This window comes from Sebastes umbrosus, chromosome 6, assembly GCF_015220745.1.
Source record: "Sebastes umbrosus isolate fSebUmb1 chromosome 6, fSebUmb1.pri, whole genome shotgun sequence".
Taxonomy (NCBI): Eukaryota; Metazoa; Chordata; class Actinopteri; order Perciformes; family Sebastidae; genus Sebastes; species Sebastes umbrosus.
Window position 1 is genome coordinate 11,870,070 of NC_051274.1, and position 22,160 is coordinate 11,892,229.

Here is a 22,160-nt window from a genome sequence, read left to right on the forward strand (position 1 = left end):
GAAAGTATTTGTCATATAACATTTCCCTGCGGTTTTATTGGCTTAACCCTCAGGCTAATGGAGGAGTGAAGAGCAGGTATGAGTAATGACTATAATAGTGGCATGCGAAGGTCAGTTAACCCCTGTTGGTGTTACTGTGTTTAACATATTGTCTGGGTTTCTTCTTAAAGTTTTCAGTATAAGAAGACCCGATGCATGCCTCCAACGAAAGTTAAACAAAGACTTGCCGGCCGCAAGTTGCCAGAAATGAAACTGGATGAAGGCCTTGATTACCAGAAAATGTGCTGTCAAGAATTTCTCATTATGGAATGTTTTAATATTCTTTGTTCACCCAGGTAAGTAATAGTGTTCTCTATATAGATTCATTATGTTTTCCTGCAGTCATAAAACATTACAGAAAAGTTGAAACATCACACAAATACACAGACATTTAACACAACAAGAGGGCATTCACTACATGTATTTCTTTTTTAAATACCAGTAGGCAAAGTAGCCCATCCCTCCCAGCGAGCCCATGAGAAAAGAGGCCCCGAAGAAGGACGGTGGCTTCTTTTTTACCATCCGGAAGGCGTTGGGTAGGACCGCCGACAGGAGGGTCGTGTGGATGTCGCCCAAGACCTTGCGGAAAGCGTAGCGTTTTTGCACGCGCACAAAAAAGGACTGCAGGTTGGGTCGGCTGCCGTCCTCCCAGTATTTCTTAGAAAGTCCCAAGAACTTGAGCCTGTGCAACAAGGCTCCGAGGCAGACGTCAGCTAGTGTAAATTCAGGTCCACATAGCCACAACTCACACTTTTGACCTGCAAGGAAATGAAAAATTCATTAAAAACGTTGTTGGAAATATCTGGAACATGTTTTGATGCCATGGAAGATAATAATGATTCAACATACCTTCATACTCTAGTTTTCCTTTCTCCAGCTCAGCCTCCACTTGATCTAGAACCATGGCTAACTCCCCCAGAATTTTCTTCAGGTAGTTCACATTATCATGGTCCAAGATTTTTGCCTGACAATCATTTAAAAAAGGATTTAAAAAAATAATATATATATATATATATATATATATATATATATATACAGTATATTTAGATCCAAAGAGGCAAACCAGCACACATGGCTGGGAATTCCCATCATCATCAAATAAAATGATGGTGTTGAATATGGATTACAAGTGCTTTCAGAAAAGTGACAGCTGATTTGTAGGTCTAAAATGTTAATAAACACAAAATATGTATGACTCGCCAGTACTTGCAAGTAAAGTGATGTTGTCCCCATGTTGATTTAAAAATGTTGAAAATAACTGATGTGTTACAGCCAAGCAGAAATAAAGAAGACTAAGAGTCTACAACCAAAAAACAGCTCTTTGAAGCTCTACTTCTTTGCTCCTTTTTTAATAAAAATACTGCTGTGTTGGACCCTAGACTGTATACATGTATATAGATGGACGACGCGTCTCCGCTTCCTTTCTCTGTACAAAAGTGAAGCCAAAATATCCCGTATACAGGAGCTGCCATCTTGAGATTTTGACGTCATTTGGAGCCAGAGTCTGTGCAGTAGTGATCGGGTGGTGGAGCTGCATTATCGAGGTCCCGCCCACACACCAGCCCGAGCCAATCACGAGCCGAGTATGGACGCAGCTTGCTAGCGTGAGCCACCTAGCTTCTATGTTAGCACCACAGTAGTTGTTTGACTACAAAGACAACAACTAACCATAATATCTCTATAACTACATTATGATCAAATTGACATGTTCACACAGACTTGTGACTGTTATGGAAAGTTAAAGTTACATCTCCTCTCCTGTACAATCCCTGAGCCTCCAACTACTTCACTCAGAGCAGCTGTCAATCATGACGTCTCACCCCCTTTTTATAGCATCAAATAACTAATTAAAACCAAACTTATCAGGGAAAATGAACACTTGAACATACATCAGCGTGATAAGAACTACTTTAAATGACAGAAACCATCTTTGGGAAAAATGTATTTGACGTGTACTTTGACTTTTTAGTTTGGCCCATGTCCCATTCCCTAACATGGAGGAGGCGGGATTTATGACCTATACTGCAGCCAGCCACCAGGGGGCGATCCAGATGTTTTGGCTTCACTTTTGGGGAGCTGTCATGTCATCCATCTCATATACAGTGTGTTGTGTGATTTACATGTGTTGGATCAAATCAACATACAGTATTAAGAAGACACCACCATGTTATAATAAGACAAACAACCACACACACTTGGTGCTGGTTAACAATATGTATGTTTATCATTAAAAATAAATATAATTTTGCCGACTCTTTACATGTTTTGTTTATTTTTCCTGTTTTTCACACTTTTGTTGTCGTATTAGCTTCACAATGTTATGCATTGTGAAGATTTCCATGAAGCAAATTCTGAAGGCAAAGTGTGCAGAAAGGGCTCAAACACCGCAGATCTCACAGTGGGACAAACCTGATACATGACATACAGCTCAGGCTGATGGGAATGTCGTTAGTTTTGCAGGTATTCGGTCATAAACGTTTTGGACAGTTTCGGACAAATTAGTGCCAGTCTAGTCTAGTGCCAGTATTGGATGACATTAGATGAAAAGCTAAGCGATCACCTACAAGTCATCCTGAATGAAACATGAGTGAAACTCATGGTGACGCCAATCCATCTTTTAGTTTTTTAGCTATTTCAGTCTGGACCAAAGTGGTGGACTGACCAACTGACAGACCAATCAACACACTGCCATTCCTGGAGCTACATCGCTAGTGTGGCTGAAAGAAACATGCAGGCAGGACACACACTCATCTCTGCCTCATCGATTCAAAACCTCACTTTTCTATAACACTGGTGAAAAACAAAACCAGTACGCCTGGATATTTCTCCAGGGAATATGAGCTGTATTTATGTCAAAGGTTTAGTGTTACAGGACTTTCCCTTTTCTTTTTTTCAGCTCTTCAGACGTGTAATAAGAGGAAACTGCTGAAGGCTGTTAATGATGAAATCTGCCAGTGTTAACCCCTAATAAAGACAAGTGTGACTTGTTATGGGTTTGTCGGTCACAAATATTAAGGTGGTAAATAAAACAACATAGCTGCCAAAATAATATCTCCTTCATTATATTTCTGTGCTCCTACATACAGTTCATAGGTCGGAAATATTTTCAGGTGCAAATCAATGACATTTAAGGGATTTATTAAGTTGTTTTTTTTGGGGTTTTTTTTGTTTTTTTACAATATTACAGGTATCCCTTAATTTGTAACTTAAAAGGACCTACATTTTTCAATTAAGGTGCTATTTTTTAATCACATTAATGAACACATAAAACTCACCATGAGCTTCTTCTGCTTGGACAGGTACGGTTCTGTCAGCTGTGGCTCCTCGTGGTCCAACTTCATCAGCTCCGTTGCAGCGTTGGCCAGATGTCCTGAACACACACACACACGCACACACACACACACACACACACACACACATAGTCTCTTAATCTACTGATTATGACAAAATAGATATTTTAAGAAAATATAAATGATGTAGTTTGTCTGTAAAATTGAACATACTGCTTAGGAGATAACCTATATGTACATATAGTCAGCAGGCATAGTAGTCTTAAATTGTAGATATCATTGTACGTTATTAGAAGTTTTCCAACTACAGTGTTTCTGGCATATTTTGCACAGAGCAGACACTTTACTGTAGGTATGAATGTGTTTAATCCTCCCAAGAGTTATCTGACTGACCAGAGAGCTTACTCTCATCTGTGCTCCCTTCATGGTCCCTTGAGAACAGAGGGAGACACTCATGTTGTTATAGTACACGCTATAATTACTTGACCTGAAGCCAATAGTGTTGAAGGATAAGTCTGGTGATACTCTATGTTTTTCTTATTTTCAACAAATGCATGAAAAGACCTAAACCAACAATGAATGTATCTACTAACAAGTATTATCAGTGTATCCTTCTTCCTCTGTGCCATAGAACTCCCTTGTTGTTCAAAAACTATTAATGAGCCACACCGTTGCTCGGGGTGACACATTCCTTCATTAACATGAACACACACACACAATGTAGTTTATTTTGTCCTGCTGCCCCAAATACTCATTAGAGCACCAAATGTGGATTAATTTGCGATTAAATATAGTCCCAGACAAATGCACTATTTCCTCCTTTTTAAGTTAAGCTTGCTAAAAACTACAGGGACCAGCTGTTTTAGGAAATTAATGAGTTTTTTTAAGTTTTCAAAGATTTACATTTTCAGTAGGAACCAATGGGCTTGAGGCTGAGAGCCATAGACAGGATGGGGAAGTCGTAAAGTATTGAGAGACGGACTGACACCTTGTTGGTTTTGGTCTTTTCATGGGATTTGTCACATGGCCAGTCTCAAGCTTTTAATGAAAAAATATATACTTTGAAATGTTTCAGTTAATGATCGCAAAACCCATTATCAGTGGGATGACGAACCAAGAACTATAAAAATATTTTAGCGTGGATTATACCTTCAGTTTTCAACATAATAATACAATTCAGAAGTTTCAAATATGACTCATCATCACTGATGCTTTCTGTTAAATACTTATCACGTTGATTTTATAGATACAACACAGACTGACTCAATGGATCATTAATTCTGCAACAGAATTTCCTCTCGTCCAGCTCATCTGATGTGATTTACATGCCAAGGTCAATAACCTGATGCAAAGAGCACTGCAGAGCTCTGATATCAGCGGTTGGGATATATAAACCTGGCATCACTACAATGTGCTGCATTAAGGTTTTTTTTTTGGTATTGAGTAGCGTCAAATTACGCAGTATGCTAATCGCGCCGTGCACATAAATGCTGCAAGGAAGATGAATAGCTTTGCATTCTTAATGTTTTTGCTTTGAGAGACTAGTTGATCGTAACGTTGGAGCTCATTCACATCGAGAGCTTGTAAATGTTCAGAATAATGAGTTCAAAAAATACTGAAATCTAATTATACTGTATTATCTATCCAAAATAGAAATGCACATGGAAAATGGGGCAAAAACAAACCCTCTAATTTCTATCTTGTCAATCTACATTCGACACTTGGTTCCCACTTCTAACAAAACTTGTGAGCTAATGGTAAAACGATGTTGGTATCCCGTGGTATCTCTGTGTTGTCAGTTAGTGTGGGAAAAATGGATAAATGTCTGAGATTGATGGTAAGTGTCGGGCAACGACTTGTTGTGAAGTGAATGCAATGGAACGAGGGAGGGAGAATGTGACATCTAGTGGCTGAATGTTATCAGTGTTATCAATAGCACCTTTAAGTAAAAGTATAAAAGTATTGGCATCAAAACATACTTAAAGTACAAAAATTTAAAGATTGCCCATTTCAGAATCATACATGTTATATTACTATTATAATTATTGATGCATGAATGTGTACATCACTTTAATGTTGCAGCTGGTAAACTGGTATACTGCCAGGTATCTTAATCTATAACAACATATTATTATTTGATTTACATTTTGTATTAATAATCTGAAACTGCAAAGTAACTAGTAACTAATTATCAGATACATGTAGTGGAGTACAAAGTACAATATTGGCCTTTAGAATAAAGGAGCATACTAAACAGTTATTTTAAGTGATAAGAATAAAATCTAATATATAAAAATATATTACTAACACACAACAAACACCTTTAGACAGACGTGCAGATACTCAGAATATTAAATGTGTGAAATGATGTGTTGTGAAATGCAGCAGAACATGCTGTCACATTTAATCATGATGCATCGCCGCACAATACGAGGTGAATCTAACTGTGTGCCTTTAAGTGTTTTACACGCTTGAAGGGATTCAGTTGTTAGAGTTTGTAGTCCAGTCTGTTTCTGGTAATTCAGGAGTCATCTGCTCTGTTTTCCACTGAGAGGTCACTGGTCTTTATACTGGGGGTCTTTTTAGGAACACTGGTTTGGGTCGGATGAACTCACAAGTAAAATAAAGCGGGACTCTGTCCAAGAGTTCCTGACTGATGAGAGAGGTCCAGTTCCTGTTAGGCTAAGTGTGAAAGCTTAAAAGAGGTTTTATTTGGCATCACTGATTAGCATCGCAAGGAAAGCTATTTCATATCATCAGGCAGAGGTCTTTTATTGGTTACAGAGTCCCGACTTTAAATAAGCTAGTTTTAGCAGTTGGGGATAATTGCTTAGCTATTCGCTTTCTTTCCAAGAGTTAGACGAGAAGATTTACACCACTCTGATGTCTGTTCTGTAAATATGAAGCTATATTTGCTAATATGTAGTCGGTTAGCTTAGCTTAGCACAAAGACTGGAAACGGGGAAACAGTTAGTCTGGCTCTGTCCAATTAAAGGTCACCAAATCCACCTTCCAGCACCTCTAAAGGTCATTAATTAACATTTTATAAGTTGTTTAATCTGTTCCAAAACTGAAGTGTTAGAATGACACGTTTGAGACTCAAAGAAAGCAAATCAGTTTGTCCTGAAATGTTGAAATATTCCTTGAAATCTCTTTTTAAAACATACTTTTATTGGCCAATTTGCCCTGACTTTACTTGAATTGTCTTATTTCTTTTATCTCATATCACTAGAAATGGTTTTTTTTAATCTATTTTATTACAATATCTGATCCATTTGATTGGATGTTAAACTTGATTTTTATGTTGATTTTAATTTGCTGCTTTATGCAAAACACTTTGTAATAATGTAATAATGTATAATAATAATTTACTGCGTGAACCTCCCCTGAATAAATAAACATATAAACATCCACCCTGTTTTATAAATTTCATAAACAACCATGCCTACAAAATACGGTGAGCTGGCGTCACTTACTACGTATTTCTGCGGTGGCGTACTTTGGGATCATAGAGTCGGTGGTGAGCTCTGGATGGAGGATGCAGCCGTGTGTGTAAGCGTCCATGGGTAGACCGTCCAGTAGCTGACGGTACTGCTGCACACGGTCGTGGAGAGGCGATTCTGCATCAGGAACCAGCTGAGCCACCGTTTCTGCGGGGGCGAGACGCCGATGTAAAAACAGAAATACAGATAAAACGTGACTCAGAACCTTGTGGCTCTCTGAGGACAAACACAGGTACAGAAAAAACATGTATACATAAGATATACACAGTTGCACTCTGGCACTATTCTTGGTATATTTTCATAAACTTCTCTGAACACTTGAGGTTTCTAAGCAACCGCTATTAAGCTTGCTTTTGCATCCCCCCCAACATAACACAACTCACTGCTCCCAGCATGGTAACCTGGTAACACCCCTCGCTCTCTGTAACACACCAGCAGTCACGTTTCACCAACCCTGACATTTTAACAACGCAGAAGCAGTCTGGAAAAAAAACACCTGGAGCCTAACAAGCTTCTGAGAATTCATGTTGAGTGGAAAAGTAAACCAATTTAAACTAAAAACCATGAGATGAAATTCAACCACAATCCAGGTGAACAAAAACACAATATGCTCAGTGACATGTGGCCACAACTTCATAAAACATACAGGTTAATTAGGCTACACTGTGAGCTGGTTGCACCAATCCCCTACTGACCTGCTCTGCTCTATTTATCTGTTGTTGCTCAGGTTAAAGGAATATTTAGATTACCTACCAGCAACTCTAAAGCTCTACAAAATGAACACATATATTGTTTGTTTAATCCGAGCAAAAACCAAAGAGTAAAAATGTCAATATGTTGTTTCAGGGGCGTTATTTCGGACTATTTCTTGCCCGGGCGCGGAAACCAAAGAACTTTTATTGCTAAGAAATGAAAGTCAATTGTTTGTTCCACTGCAACGTCAGCACCCAGCAGCAAAGCTACACTTGGACTGAAAGCAACTACAGTAAAACATCTGCCTACAAAGTGCCATAATAAAGTAAAACAGAGAATTGAACGGAGAATTGTGATTTTTACACCATTGTTTTTATTGTGGATTAAACAACCGAGATATAATATGTATATTAGTGAGTGTAAGAGGTGCTGGTACAGGGATTTTGTTTCCTTTAGACAGCCTAGCTGTTTCCCCCTGTTTCCAGTCTTTATGCTAAACTAAGCTAACCGGCTACTGACTGCAGCCTAACACTTAAAGGGACATCAATTTTACTCATCAAGATCAGTTAATTAGTAATGAGGAGTACCACTTAGCCTGAGAAAACAGTTGTATAATGTCTTCTCTGGTTCTAGAGGAGTGTTGTCAAATTGATATATCATATAGGTTATATTGTATAACAGATATGAGAGTGGTATCGATCTTCTCATCTAACTCTCCACCATAAAACCACATTTTACACTTCGGGTTTCCCAAGATTGTTTCCTAACATGTTGAGCTCCTCCTTTTAAAAGGTGTTATTGTTGAGGCAACCAGCTTTTATATCTTGCTGTCCTAATTCTTGTGCTGGCTACATAGTACTGCATGGCTGGGAGGGATGCTGTTCAACTTAATGACCTGCTGCTGAGGTTCAGTATTAAGGATGATACAGGTTAGCAGAGCAGAGTGAGCTTTTATCTCCGTGCAGGGTCACAGCCAGGGAGTCAGGGACGGCATCGCTGACAGAACAGAGATAGTCAGTCGGCTGCCTGAGGATGTCCAGGCCGCGGAGGGGTGGAGCTGCGCCTGGCAGAGCTCCAGAAAGCTGAGTAATCAGTCCCAGGTCCTGCATGCTGACCTGGCCATGCCATGCAGTGGTCCTCTAGGTGGTCTGCTGCATCACCGGGGTGGAAATATCAAATCAGCAACTAAGAGCCATCTGAAGAACAGCACAGTGTTCACACTGTCTTAGAGAAGCTGTATATGATACGATGTATAATAAAGAATATAAGAGCCAACACTTTTCACACAGTGAGAGCATCTTAACAACAGTGTAAAGTAGTCTGAGTTGGCACTGCGCTGCTCAGTGCCAGTATAAGAGTCTCTTTTCTGAGACATCTGCACTTTTCAGGCCAGCTGCAGCCCACGTTGCCAGCATTCATGAGGGATATAAACGCAGAGAAAAAGCACGTCTTGATGTTTTATCCAGCAGATCGATTTCTGGTTTTAAAACGTGGTACATTCAAAAGATAAAAAACAAATATGTATACCTTAGCTGAAGTGTTACATTCTTGAATGCAGCACACTATCAAAGAGCTACAATGAATGTGTAACAAGACATCCAACACCAGGGTCACTTACTTCCTTCTAGCCTTTTATTACTGAGCGAGCAGTGAACCAGATCTTCCGCAACGCATTCAAGCATCGCTGCTCCGAACGAGCAACCACAAACTAAGCTAAGACAAGGGAGTTCTTAGTTATTAGCCAACATCCCTCGGGCCTTTACTGGTTTGAGGCTCCCAGGACTATTACATAACGGCATAATGTCTCAACTGACGAATCTATAGGGCACGCCACCCACAGAGACAACAAGATTTAGTGTATTCATCTCATAGTGTATTGCTTTTAAGCCTGAAACCAATGCACATTTCACATATTGACACATCTTTACTCATTTATTTGTTGGACTCAATGTTTTCGTAATAATAGCTTGTTTAATCATGAAATTCTCTCCCTCCTGTTTTGTGTCTGTCTCTCATTTGCGACTGACACAATCCCCCCCAAGAGATCACTCCAATTTCATCTGATCTAATCAGAGGAGTTCATCTCGGTGACATTGCTGCAAAGACATTGTTTCAACGACTTGCAAAGTCTCACAGTGCAGTACACACTGACACACATTGACACACACTGTACAGGGACGACAGATGGCCTCAAATTGATGGCTTCCAAGTGTCTTTGCGACTCCAGCTTCACTAACTGGGAGAATGCAGTGTGATATTCTCTGTCAGCAACAGGGCAAAACAGACAGCTGCCCCCGGGGTAAAGATTAGCTGTTCACTGTCTATGTGTTCTTAGTAAGTAACATACATGATATTGTGCTAAAAGACTGAAGCTAAAGCTGCGTGTCCCAAGCAAAAAGTCAGCATTCAGCACCAGTTGATGATCCATGTACAGTAGAAATAAAGAAACAGCATTGTCCTTGCATTGCAGTGTAGAGCCAGTATTATAAGTATGATAAGGGAAAATGTAAGATCATTCATTCAATTCTAATATAACCCTGTTTGACTGCTCAGCTTACAGAAAATACTGTTTGTAGAGTGGGAGCATTTCTATTGCCTCTCAACGGCTCTCAACATGGCGACAGCGAGCCGGCAGCTCGCAGCTAACGGTGAAAACAATGGCAAAAGTGCTGACAGAGATAACAGTGTTAACCCGGGGGAACCGGAGGGTGGGTGCTAAGCTTCCGCAACAACACCGTGGGTTGGGACAGCGTTATCAGCTGTAACCGCCGTATAAGAGCAGTGCAGAGCGACGGCCGTGAGCGAGGCAGTGGGGAACACTCACATGCACTAAAAGCACAAGCGGCCGGCCCGACAATGTCAACAAAAGCACACAGAAGCTCGGATTAAAACACACACAGAGGGAGAGTGACTTCATTCTCTGCTCAGGTTGACATTACTCCTCTACTCTGGATATCAAATCTAGCACCTTTAAACAGCATGTGTCACTTTTAACGTTACAAAATAAAAGGCTGTTACATTTAAGTCTTAACACATTTGTACCTCCCTTATTTGAATCTGTGTCCCCTTATTCAAAAGTTTCTAAACCCACTCCTGCCCCCAAAGGAGGGTCATAAAATAAATCAGACCTGCCATGACGTGTTGAACTTGTTGAACTGTTGCCCCTTAGCAAGTTAATCTGTCTATGCTTTAACTCATGCTTTTATAATCAATGTTTAAAGTGAAGAGAAGAAAGAGAAATGGCATCATTAGATGAATGAACCACATTATTACTACATCATACCTCCCACAAAGTTTTTCTCCAGGTAATCTATAATCTGGTTGTAGTCGCTGATGATGCTGTCGCCGTGGAGGAAGACGGGCACCTCCTCGCCCAGATTCAGCCTCATGAACCAGGGCTCCTTGTGCTCCTGCAGCGGCAAGCTCACATCCCTCTCATCACAGACCAGGCCCTTCTCATTAATGACTAGACGTACCTGCAATCACAAGCACGGGAAAGATGAGACATGGAAAGTATTAATTTAGTGGGGGTTGCACTGTCTGCCTTTTTGTTCCAGGGTGCAAAAAATAAAACTGACAAGAGGTAAGAAATGTGTGTGTACACTCTAAACATATTATATAATGAATCAATATAAATATGAATATATGTATGAAATAATATGCAAGGGGTGGACATTTTTGACGCTTTAAAGATGTTATCCAGATGGTGAAATACAAAAACAAGTGTGCTGATCCATTTTATCTGAAGTAAACAAAAATACTGCACAACAAATCTCATTTTTCTGTTGTTGAAAAGAGTTATCGCAATAATACCAGAGCAGGGTGGCTAATAGCTTCAGCTGTTAGTTCATGACATAAAAAACCTATCATGTTTGTGTTGTATAGAATAAATAAGCTTATCTGAATTTTTTGTGTGGTCTGGCAAAATAATGAGATGCTTTGCAGCGTGCTAACACGAAAACCTTCAGGGATGAAGGATAAGCCAAGGTCCACGGAGAACTATTAGTGGGAATAAGATTAATGAAAGGAGATGACACTTGGGATACAAAGTGCTACATTTGGCCGTTTAGGAGGAGCGACCAAATGGGAGTTTTGCCGAACATGGCCAGACATGGTGTCATAAAATAATACTGAATGATTTAGTAACACAAGAACAGTAATTACAGCCAGACCGCTGATTCGGACAGCAGGAACAAATCTGTGATTGAATGCAGCTACAAAGTCAAACAAGATAAAAAGCTTTTTACATCTCCATCAGTGTGACTTTGTTACACACTTAATCAATACATATACAACTAAGTGATATACAACTAATTGTTTCAGGTCCCAGTCTTACACTGCTGAGTTATCTCTCAGTGAAGTGCACAATAACACACACAGTCACTGCTGCTTCAAAAATTTGTTATATAATAATATTAGTCACTCCTGAGTGATGATGCCAAGTAGTTCAGCTGTCCGGGAGCTACTTATTCACTTAAGCTACGTCTGCATGTTACCACTACGTTTGTTGTTAACAGTGGTGGAAAGTAATAAATAGTACTGTACTTAAAGGTACAGTGTGTAGGATTTGGTGGCATCTAGTAGTGTGGTTGCAGATTGCATCCTCACCATAACAACACTGCTTTAGGAGCAGCAGAAGTCAGACACCGGCTGGTGGTACCACGGTTTTGCACTCTTTGGCTCACGTTACCGCAGTTTCCAAATGTGTCGGAGAACTACGGTGGCCTTCAGGTAACATAAAAACGCTAAAGGCTCTCTCTAGAGCCAGTGTTTTATTTGTCCGTTCTGGGCTACTGTAGAAACATGGCGGAGCAACATGGCGGACTCCGTGAAGAGGACCCGCTCCCTAAATATGAAGGACTAATTCTGAGCTAACGAAAACACAACGATTATTAGTTTCAGGTGATTATACACTAATGAAAACATGGTTATGAATATTATATTACATTTCTACTAATAGATCCCTCGAAATGCAGACACACACTGTTCCTTTAAGTAAAATGTTGAGGTACTTACACTTTACTTGAGTATTTCTATTTCATTCTGCTTTATACTTCTACTCCACTACATTTAGCTGCAGTTACTAGTTAAAAGATTAAGGTTTTTACAAATAATACACTTAAATACAACATATTGTTAGACATTAAATTAATGTGACGCCCTACAAAAAAGCAGTGTCTAGTTCTTCTCACATGGTTTCATTTAAATAACTATTTGAGGCAGAAAGAGGTAAAAGTGTCCAATTAAAAAAATAATTCACAAAAAAAGCAAAGATAAGGGAAAGAGAGAGAAAGATAAACACAAATTTGTTTAGTATAATTTTTCTTTCCTACCACATTATTTATCTCATGACACCCCAGATTTATATTATGACCCTCCTTTGGGAACAGGAGTTGGTTTAGAAACTTTTGAATGAGGGGACACAGATGCAAATAAGGGAGGTACAAATGTGTTAAGACTTAAATGTAATGCCCTGGTTCTTGGTAATAATAAACTGTAAATTATGTACATAGTCAGTGTAATACATAAATGCCAAATAAACAACTTTGACAGTGGTGGAGCAAGGGTTTTACAGTTAGGCCTTCAATTGATGTTTTTTATTTTATTTTACTATTATGTAACCATTATTTTAGCAGCAATATTTCCAATTGAGATTCAAAATATTTTTTCAAGGAGTGCTGGCCAAGACGGCAGCATAAAAAGTTTCACATAAAAGAATAAACAACAGAAAAAAACAGTAAAGAAGTTAAAACATAAGACATTTCACATAAAAGAAACAACTGAGTAAAAACAAATGTTATAGCAGTTGAACACCTAGTTTTCAGGCATTTTGAGAAGAAAAAGACAACAGAAACGCATGATTTAAGCAACGTTACTGTCGGTCTCCCCTTACTGTCTGGTCCCACGCTCTTGAATCGCTACTTGATGTAATGAGTAAAGGAAGCGATCAGGAAAACGGGAAGACGCAGATAGTAAACTAAAATATTATTTATGAATTTATTATTATTTCTTCATTTTGAAAATTGTTAGGCCTTCAAAGAAATCTAACAGGCCCTGACGGTTTGCCACTGAACTTTAAATATCCCAAGATTAAATAATATCAATAAATATCTGCTATTTGTGACTCCAAATAGTCTACAGCCATGGACAGATTATGAGACAACAGGCCAATAAAAAAAGGTCCTCAACCCCTCCTACAACTAAGCAAAACACCCAGACTGAAAGATGTAGACTATTTTGTTTTTTTGTCCCTTTGTGGTCATCCGATTGACTTTCCAACCAGAATTGTTCACAGTCATCTCATAGAGAGCCTCTGGTCCAGGGGCCCCTGGGCCTTTTTCCCCGTCAGACCCATTCAGTAATCCATCCATGATACTGATAAGCCAAATACCTACAGTATCACCTTCTGACTCTGGCATTTGAGCATCCTGGCCCTGGTTTGAAGGTGGCTGACCCCTAATGTAGGCTGGGGACCAGTGGACTATATATAAAGTAGTTAAAACTCGCTCCACCTCAACAGTGAAAGCTGCTTACACATTGCTGCATTGGGATTAACAAATATAATTTTATTTTACTGCTAATACTTCTGTACTTGTCCTTGAGTAAAACATTGTATACAGGACTTTTTACTCAAGTAAAAGGTCTAAATACTTCTTCCTTCCACCATTGGTTGTTAATGCATAATTTTATTGAAGCTAACTCTTAAATGACTGACCAGATACCTGCGGGGTAACATGACACGCTGCCCTCTACACAGACAGAAAACAGCAGAGTGTTAGAGCCCCACAGAAGGTGTATTGAGGGTGTATCTCGAACCTGCAGGCTCTATTGATCTGTGAAGCTGGCCTCTTACTGCAGGGTACTGAGCCCCAATCTGTCTCTATCTTTATCATATCTGTTGTATTCACAATACATCTCTCATGTGAGGGAGATGAATGCACTGTATGGCCTACTTCAGGCCATGGGAGCACACTTACAGTTAGTCGTGAAGCATTATAAACACAGAGGAGGATAAAGGAAGTGTCGTGCAGGAGAAAATCAAAGGCTCAGCTTCCCTCTCCTCCTCTGGAACTTGCTGAGGCATACACAGACCTGTAAATAATCCCCCTGAACATCTGATGACGATATTGTCTTCACAGGGTTGTTGATCTGTTGGAGAAGTGACTCCCTTTGTCATCATCACTTGCTCACTGTCTCATTGCCAACGTGTTAATTGTCTTTTTAGAGAAAGGAAAAGTGTTTTCATGTCACACAAGATTGACTAAATATATCTTTCAAGGTGCTGCGGAGATACTTTGACCAATCACGTTGCAAGCATTTGTGTTGCATTAAGGCCCAAAATATTCAGTTCAATTCTGGTGGAGTGAGCAACCTAGTGCTTGGCCTCTTAATCTCATAAAAGCCATCCCCATCAGCTTGCATAACAACAAATGTCACACACCGCAAATACATCAAATCAGGAATTCAGCGCCACAATTCTACTGAAATCCATGTGTTTTGTTCTAAAAATGAATGCATGCCCAATAGTCTGCTCAGTGACAGCACAGTCACACATGATCGTGAAGTCACTTCAGCTACTCCAGCCACAGGACTGAAACGATAATCATGACAGTGAGCCTGGTGTTTACCCTCTACTGAGTGACAACCGGCACAATCAGCGACTCAGATTTCAGTGGCTGTGAGCCAACAATCGAGTCTTATAAGTGACGTACCGACATGAGACTGAGACTCAAGGTTGTTGAAGAGGAATCTACTGTAACACACCATCTTTCAGTTGATAGAGACAGAGCTAGAGCTGTTTGGAGCCATATATAGTGATGGTGCATGCATTGAGCCACTTATCATGACAAAAATATTTAACGATCCTTATCCTATAGTATGGTGTGTAATAAATAGGGCTAATTTGTTTTAACACCACTAATTTTTTTAACGCATTAACGCAACTTGCAATTTTTAGTTTGTAGCGGGCTCAGTTTTAAAGCTAGAGTGAAGATACTGGCATCATATGAAACTATAAAACCTAAGAAATCCATTGGTACCAACAAATGTCACATTTGCTTGTCTAAAGGGAAGCTAAATAACGCTCCAAACTTATGCTAAAATTTGGCAAGGAAAAACTGGCATGGCCCTTTTCAAAGGGGTCCCTTGACCTCTGACCTCAAGATATGTGAATGAAAATGGGTTCTATGGGTACCCACGTGTCTCCCCTTTACAGACATGCCCACTTTATGATAATCCCTGTTGGGTTTGAGATTGCCATGTTATGATTTGAGCATATTTTTTATGCTAAATGCAGTGCCTGTGAGGGTTTCTGGACAATATTTGACATTGTTTTGTGTTGAGCTCAAAAATGACATTCTTAAACTGCTTATGTTTTTCGACAAACAGTCCAAAACAGAAACATAAATAATTTCCAATCATATTCAACAAAAAGACAAGCAACAAATCCTCATATACAAGAAACTGGAGTCTGCAAATATTTGGCTTTTTTGCATTACAAATTATGATTAAACAATTAACGACAAAAAACGATTATCAAAATAGCTGCCAATTCAATTTCTGTGTATCAACTTATTGTTGCAGCTTTACAAATAACAGCCAGACAGAGAGGACCGAACACTGTAGACGTTTTCAGACCGCAGAGATCACAGATAAAAAGTTGAGGAAATTACTTAAGAAGAGAGCTCTAGTGCATTTTATGGATATGGACGAAACCCTACGACGACATAAATACCTGTGTGAATTGTAGTTGCTGTAGTTTTTCTGCGCTCACAAAGTAAAATCACAAAGGTTTCAGTTTCTAATTGCAAATGCTGCAGTGCATGCTAGTTTGTCTGAGAATATCGAAAGTAAACCCCAAAGCTAGCGTAATCATATCAGAAAGACTGATGAAACAAATGCTGAATGAGAGATTACATTGAGTTATAGAAACTAGTGGAACAGAGGCTACACAGGACGTGACGTCAGGACTTTGGCCCTATATTAGACCCTCTCTGTCTGGTAAATGTATCATGTATTAACTCCACACCCCTAGTTTGAAACACAGAATGAGGCTGCATTCCAAATAGCATACCTTTTCCTTTTACTTTTAGTACGTACTGCAGCTGCCCTTACAAAGTATGTACTGCATGCAGTATGCATACAATTGAGACATACTACTTTGTCATAATATTGCGCCTTGAACTTTGACCCTCTTACTCATATATCCGCTGCGCAAAGGATTGTGGGTCAGAATAGCCAGAAAAGCAGTCTGGCTTGCAAACTGCAATATGCGACCGGATGTAGTAGGACATCCTGGTATATTTAGCATACTGCATTTGACACACTATGTATTGAGACATAATACATATTTTGCTGGGATACTAAATAGTATGGTAGTATGGGTAATGGAATGCACAGGCTGTATTCGAAAGTGCCTACTACATACTACTGACAAACGCAGTATACAGTACACAGGCTACTGCATTGATCAACAAAATTTACTCAAACTGCTTTTTCAGTTACAGCCACAAAACAGTGGAATGATATTCCTACAATTAGAATAATGTTAAAAAAGGGTCATATTGTCTCAGCAAGTATCTCTCGTCTCCCGTCAGAGGATGCTCTTTCCCTCGTCTCTTCCCTCGCCACTGCCTGCTGCTCTGTAGCCGGTCTCGGAACGCGACTGGCTGGCTCTCAAAGGAGTCAGATAATCACAGGTTCCGTTAATTTTATAATGGAGATTTGTGTTGTGATATTTAAACCATCCATCCGTCAACAAGGAAATAAAAGCCTCTTGTCTACTACACCGGCCTCTTGAGAGAGCTATGGCCAGCTCATAGCGGGGTTGGTGAGAGTGACTGCGACCCCGGCAGGCGCTGGCTAGCTGTCACGGCAGTTTGTGGAGCTTTTAAACTCCAAAAACACTGGAGCAAATGTTCCTTTTTGCCATCTAATACCGCAAAACTGCCAATATTCAAAATCTACCCAGTTGATTTCTCGCCTCAAAAATGTTCAGAGGTGAATTTAGTGAAAATAGCAACAAAAAATGTAAAAACAAACGTGCAGTTTTTGGCTGCTGTTGTTGTGACCATAGCCTGCTGTTGTTGTTCCAGCGCTTTGCATTGTGGGATACAGTACTCGAGGTAGACTGGTCCCAAGCATACTGGAGATTTTTTCCAAATCAGTATGACATCCGGATATTTTGGCATACTGTATATTTTGCTTTTGTTGCACATAATACATGCTACATTTTGGCCTCCAATATGACTAGTAAACTGAACTTTATGTGTAAAATTGTTGGAGTGCCCCTTTAATACACATGCTGCTTGTGAAGTAAAGCCCTGTGGATCAGACATAAGAATCCAAAGCCTTCCTGTATAGCTTCATACTGGTTGTTATTGGGAATGAATCGTGTCTGCTTTCAGAGTTTTGATAGCTTGATTTTATCACACATGCTCATCTCATAAGGTACAGGTTATACTGTCTGGTAACCAAAGGTAGACTTAAAAATAACAACATATGGTACGATTCAGCTGCAGAAGGGGGAGGATGGTCCTTTGGTTTGTTTTGCACATCATTTCAATCAATTATTTAGGATGTCATGTGTCAAGAGCACATAGATTGTGGCCACATTACCAGCCATAGGGAGACAGAACTGCTTCGACATGTCAATAAACGATGGAAGATATGGTGAGATATGAGGGGGGTTAAATAAACAGAATATGGTCCAGCTGTATGTCGAGGAAATGAGCCCCCATGCTGCAGCGCTTCTCTAAACGTCTCAAACGAGAGATCTGCCCAGCTGCAGGATCATATTCATATTCCGGAGGTATATGTGCAGGAATAAATATGCACCGAACAAACATGTTTTCATAACAAACAAACACAGGGAGCTGCACGCTGTAGCATCATGCAAAGAGACGTGGATGGAGCCACCTCCATTTTCAAGCTCTGCTCTGCTCCTTTTTTTTTTTTTTTTTTTACCTTTTGGGAGGTGAAAGACTGCGTCCAGTGGTACAAAACGAGCCTGTCTTTATTGAAGGGTTTGAGCTCTGCCATCGGTTCTTCGCACTCCTCCCCGTCTGTGATTTTGCCGTCCTCGTCCATGGCTGAGATGGGCCACCAGCTACAGTTGGTGGGGGTAACATGGTTGGAAGACGCCATGACAGAGCGTTTTGTGCGTGTGGAGGAGAGGAGAGGAGAGAGGAGGGAGAGAAGAGGAGAGAGAGAGAGAGAGAGAGAGAGAGAGAGGATTTCAGCAGCTCGAGCTCAGCATCATCGGTTCACGCGGCGGCAGCAGCAGCATCAGCACCAGTATCGGACAGCTCTCCGGTGCTGAAATCAGCATCCAGCTCCTGAATGAAAACAGATTTTTTTTTTTAAATCATAAAAAAAAATCCATATGCAAATATTTACTTACTCGAGCATGCTGCTGCTGTACTTACAAGTCAATCAACGTGTAACCGTATTACATCACATGATGAGCTGCACGCACAAACATGCGCGGTGGAAGCCCAGTGGAGGAGCGTCTCAGTGGAAGGTCAAGCGGCTCTCTGTAAGGACATGGAGGCTGGAGTACATATAGTACAGGGTTATAATGGCAGGGTTAGAGGCTGTACATTGTATAAGCCTACACGTGCAATTGTTGCAAAAAAACTAACAAAAAAGTAGCCTGAAAGGAAATGCCAATAGATATTCTCAACATGTGCGTGGGCCTATAATATCTATCTATCAAAAGTGAAAATTGAAATAAAACAAGTGCAAATGACTCACAGTGTCTCTGAATGTAGGAAAGATAGATTACATCTTTCACATAAGATAGTGCAGAAGTGCAGCTCTTACAAATAGCATTTTTTATATACACAACTAGAGCATTTAGAGCTAATAAGTTATCCTTTTCTGAGCACTTGAGGGTTTTATTTTGGATTGTATTGGAATGCAATTTAGCAGTCAAATTAATAATCTGAATAAAAAACATGATTTTGAAGCTTTACCATTCATATACATAAACATGTATGCAATATCAACATGTGCGTAGGCCTATAATTTCTGTAGTGGAAAGTAGGCCTAAATAAGCTATTTTTTTACTCAACTTGCCACTTTTATTATATTGGACCTGATCACTCTTCCATTATATCACAAGGAGTCTCTTGAACATGAACTCATATATCCTGTGACTTCCCTGCACTATGGACTATTTCCTATGACCTCCTATGTATTTTGTTTTTATCTGAGCTGTACCAGTGTTTGTTTGTTTGTTTGTTTGTTTGTTTGTTTTTTTATTATTCTTATTGTTGTGTTTGTGAAAATAAGAAAACCCAATAAACATATTATTAAAAAAACAAAAAACAACAGTTTGTCACTTTTGCTGCTTTATATTCCCATTGAAAGAGTAAGAGTTTTCATTAAAAAAAACATAACCTGATAAACTAAAATGCATTTTAAGGCTAAACCAGTAGTTTCCAATGTTTTTGTCTACTGGCACCTTAGGCTGCAACAAAAAAAACAGTGTCCAGTTGGGAGGCCTATCACAGGTCCTTCATTCCTGCAGCTGTCAGACTCCACAACCAGCACTGCTCCCAGTAGACCACTTACACTTACACACCAAAAACTGACAATAACCTGATATTTTCATGTGGAATTTCATTTCATTCTCACTGTGCAATATCATTTTCCACTTGTGTAATTTTGTTATTATTCTGTTTATTGTCAATACTGTATATACTGCTCCTATTTTATACTTCCTTCTATTTAAATGGTTCATATTTTGTTACACTTTGTTTAGCTCTTTTTTACTGTGTTAGTTGATGCATCTTGTTTTTTGCACTATCCCCTTTGCTGCTGTACACTGCAAACTTCCCCACTGCGGGACTAATAAAGGATAAGCTTATCTTATCTTATCTTATCTTAGTTACTGGCAGAAGTTGCTCTTTCTACCAATGTAGCATTATACTCCTGTTACATTTTTTGGAGTCATGGTGGACAGTTTAAAATCAAAAATAGTATAAAAAATCGATGGTTCTTCTTCTTCCTTGTCAAAAGCAAGCGGACGCCTACATTACCCACAATGCAACTGTACCTGCCGGCAGTTCAGCGGGAGATTCGGGTGTGTTGTCATGGTAGCAATGGCTAATGGTAGGCCTACTTCTTCTTCCATCACTGCTCAGTAAGAGATATATTCCTCAAAATTTAACACAGTTTACATTTTTTTCGAGTAACTCAGCTTATGAATACTTTTACCTGTGATACTTAGCTAGCTAAGCACATTTAGCTGTTAGGCTAATACTTGCGAGCCCATTGATAGTCCTTTTTACTTATGTAATGTTAGGAATTTGAATGCATGACTTCTAATTGTAAGTTAATTGACTGATTTCATAATAAAATAGGCATATTGGTATTTTACTTAAGTATAGCAGATGAGCCTAACCCAGCCAACATTTGTATGTGGGGCCCTTGTGGGTGGTAAATGGGCTGAAAAATGGGCCCTATATGGGATTGTCCATAGGTTCAATAATGGCCCCGTGCCAATTGCCCTTCTGGGTTTCATGCAGGACTACAACGGGTGTTATATGGGCCCAATCTGGGCAACATAAACCAAAACCCATCTCATCTGAAATATGGGTTGTAAGTGGGTTTGTCCACAGTTTCCATGTTGGCCCCATGCACTAATTTCCCAGTGGTGACCCAACTAGGACCCACACGGGTAGCCCACATGGAGAGCCCATTTGGGACCAACTTAGTTGACCCAAGTGGGCGCCATTTGTGTTGCCCATTCTGAGCCCATGCACTAATTTCCCATTAGTGACCCACCTAGAACCCACTTCGGTAGCCCACATGGGCTCCAACTTAGTTGACCCAAGTGGGCGCCATTTGTTTTGCCCATTCTGAGCCCATGCACTAATTTCCCATTAGTGACCCAACTAGAACCCACTTGGGTAGCCCACATGGGGAGCCCATGTGGGACCAACTTAGTTGATCCAAGTGGGCCCCAGATAAGATGCCCATTTTGGGCCCATACCCACTTGGTAGCCAGGTACCCCGAGCATAACCCATGTGGGGCCCACATAACCATGTTGGCTGGGAACTTACTACTTCTTCCACTGCTGCTCATTAGTACTCCAAAAAGTTTAGCTAACACAGTCTATGGAGGGAAATTTATATATTTATAATGCAGTTAGAGACATTTCCCAGCAGGGGGAGTGAATATGGTGAAGTACATTACAATACTGCTATGTCCCATAATGAAAAAACATTCACTCCCACCACTGTTTGTTAATTAAATTAGGTTGCAATGTAAAATAAAACAGTGATTAATGAGTGGACACGTAGTAAATTATATATTGTGCAAGTAGACTCATGTAGTTGTCAAGCAAACTATAACTATTATTTATGAAAATCAAATCATTCTATCTATTTAGGATTCAGCTTTTATAGTAAAACAATAGGCCTTCTCTAAAAAGACTGTAATGATAATCAGACAGCACCATAAGAGACAGGCCTATACATAAAGGCGTCCTATACTGTGAAATAAAGTTATTATAATCTCAACCACAGACACACACATGCTGTGATTTCCTATTGGGAATATTGTAGAAAAAATTATTAGATTATATATATGAGACCATACAGGAACATCAGTGGGGAAATTACAGAG

General features: G+C 39.7%; 1 protein-coding gene across 1 annotated transcript; it reads right to left on the bottom strand.

Annotated features, from left to right (window-relative positions):
* Positions 1-294: 294 nt before the first annotated feature.
* Positions 295-19,082, bottom strand: gdap1l1 (ganglioside induced differentiation associated protein 1-like 1). Its single transcript, XM_037772622.1, has 7 exons — positions 18,952-19,082; positions 18,491-18,861; positions 10,809-11,001; positions 6,806-6,979; positions 3,315-3,409; positions 889-1,003; positions 295-797 (listed from the first exon to the last, which is right to left on the bottom strand). Exons 2-7 carry the CDS (start codon positions 18,668-18,670, stop codon positions 454-456), a joined length of 1,101 nt encoding a protein of 366 aa, XP_037628550.1. The 5' UTR covers positions 18,671-18,861; positions 18,952-19,082; the 3' UTR covers positions 295-453.
* Positions 19,083-22,160: the final 3,078 nt, after the last annotated feature.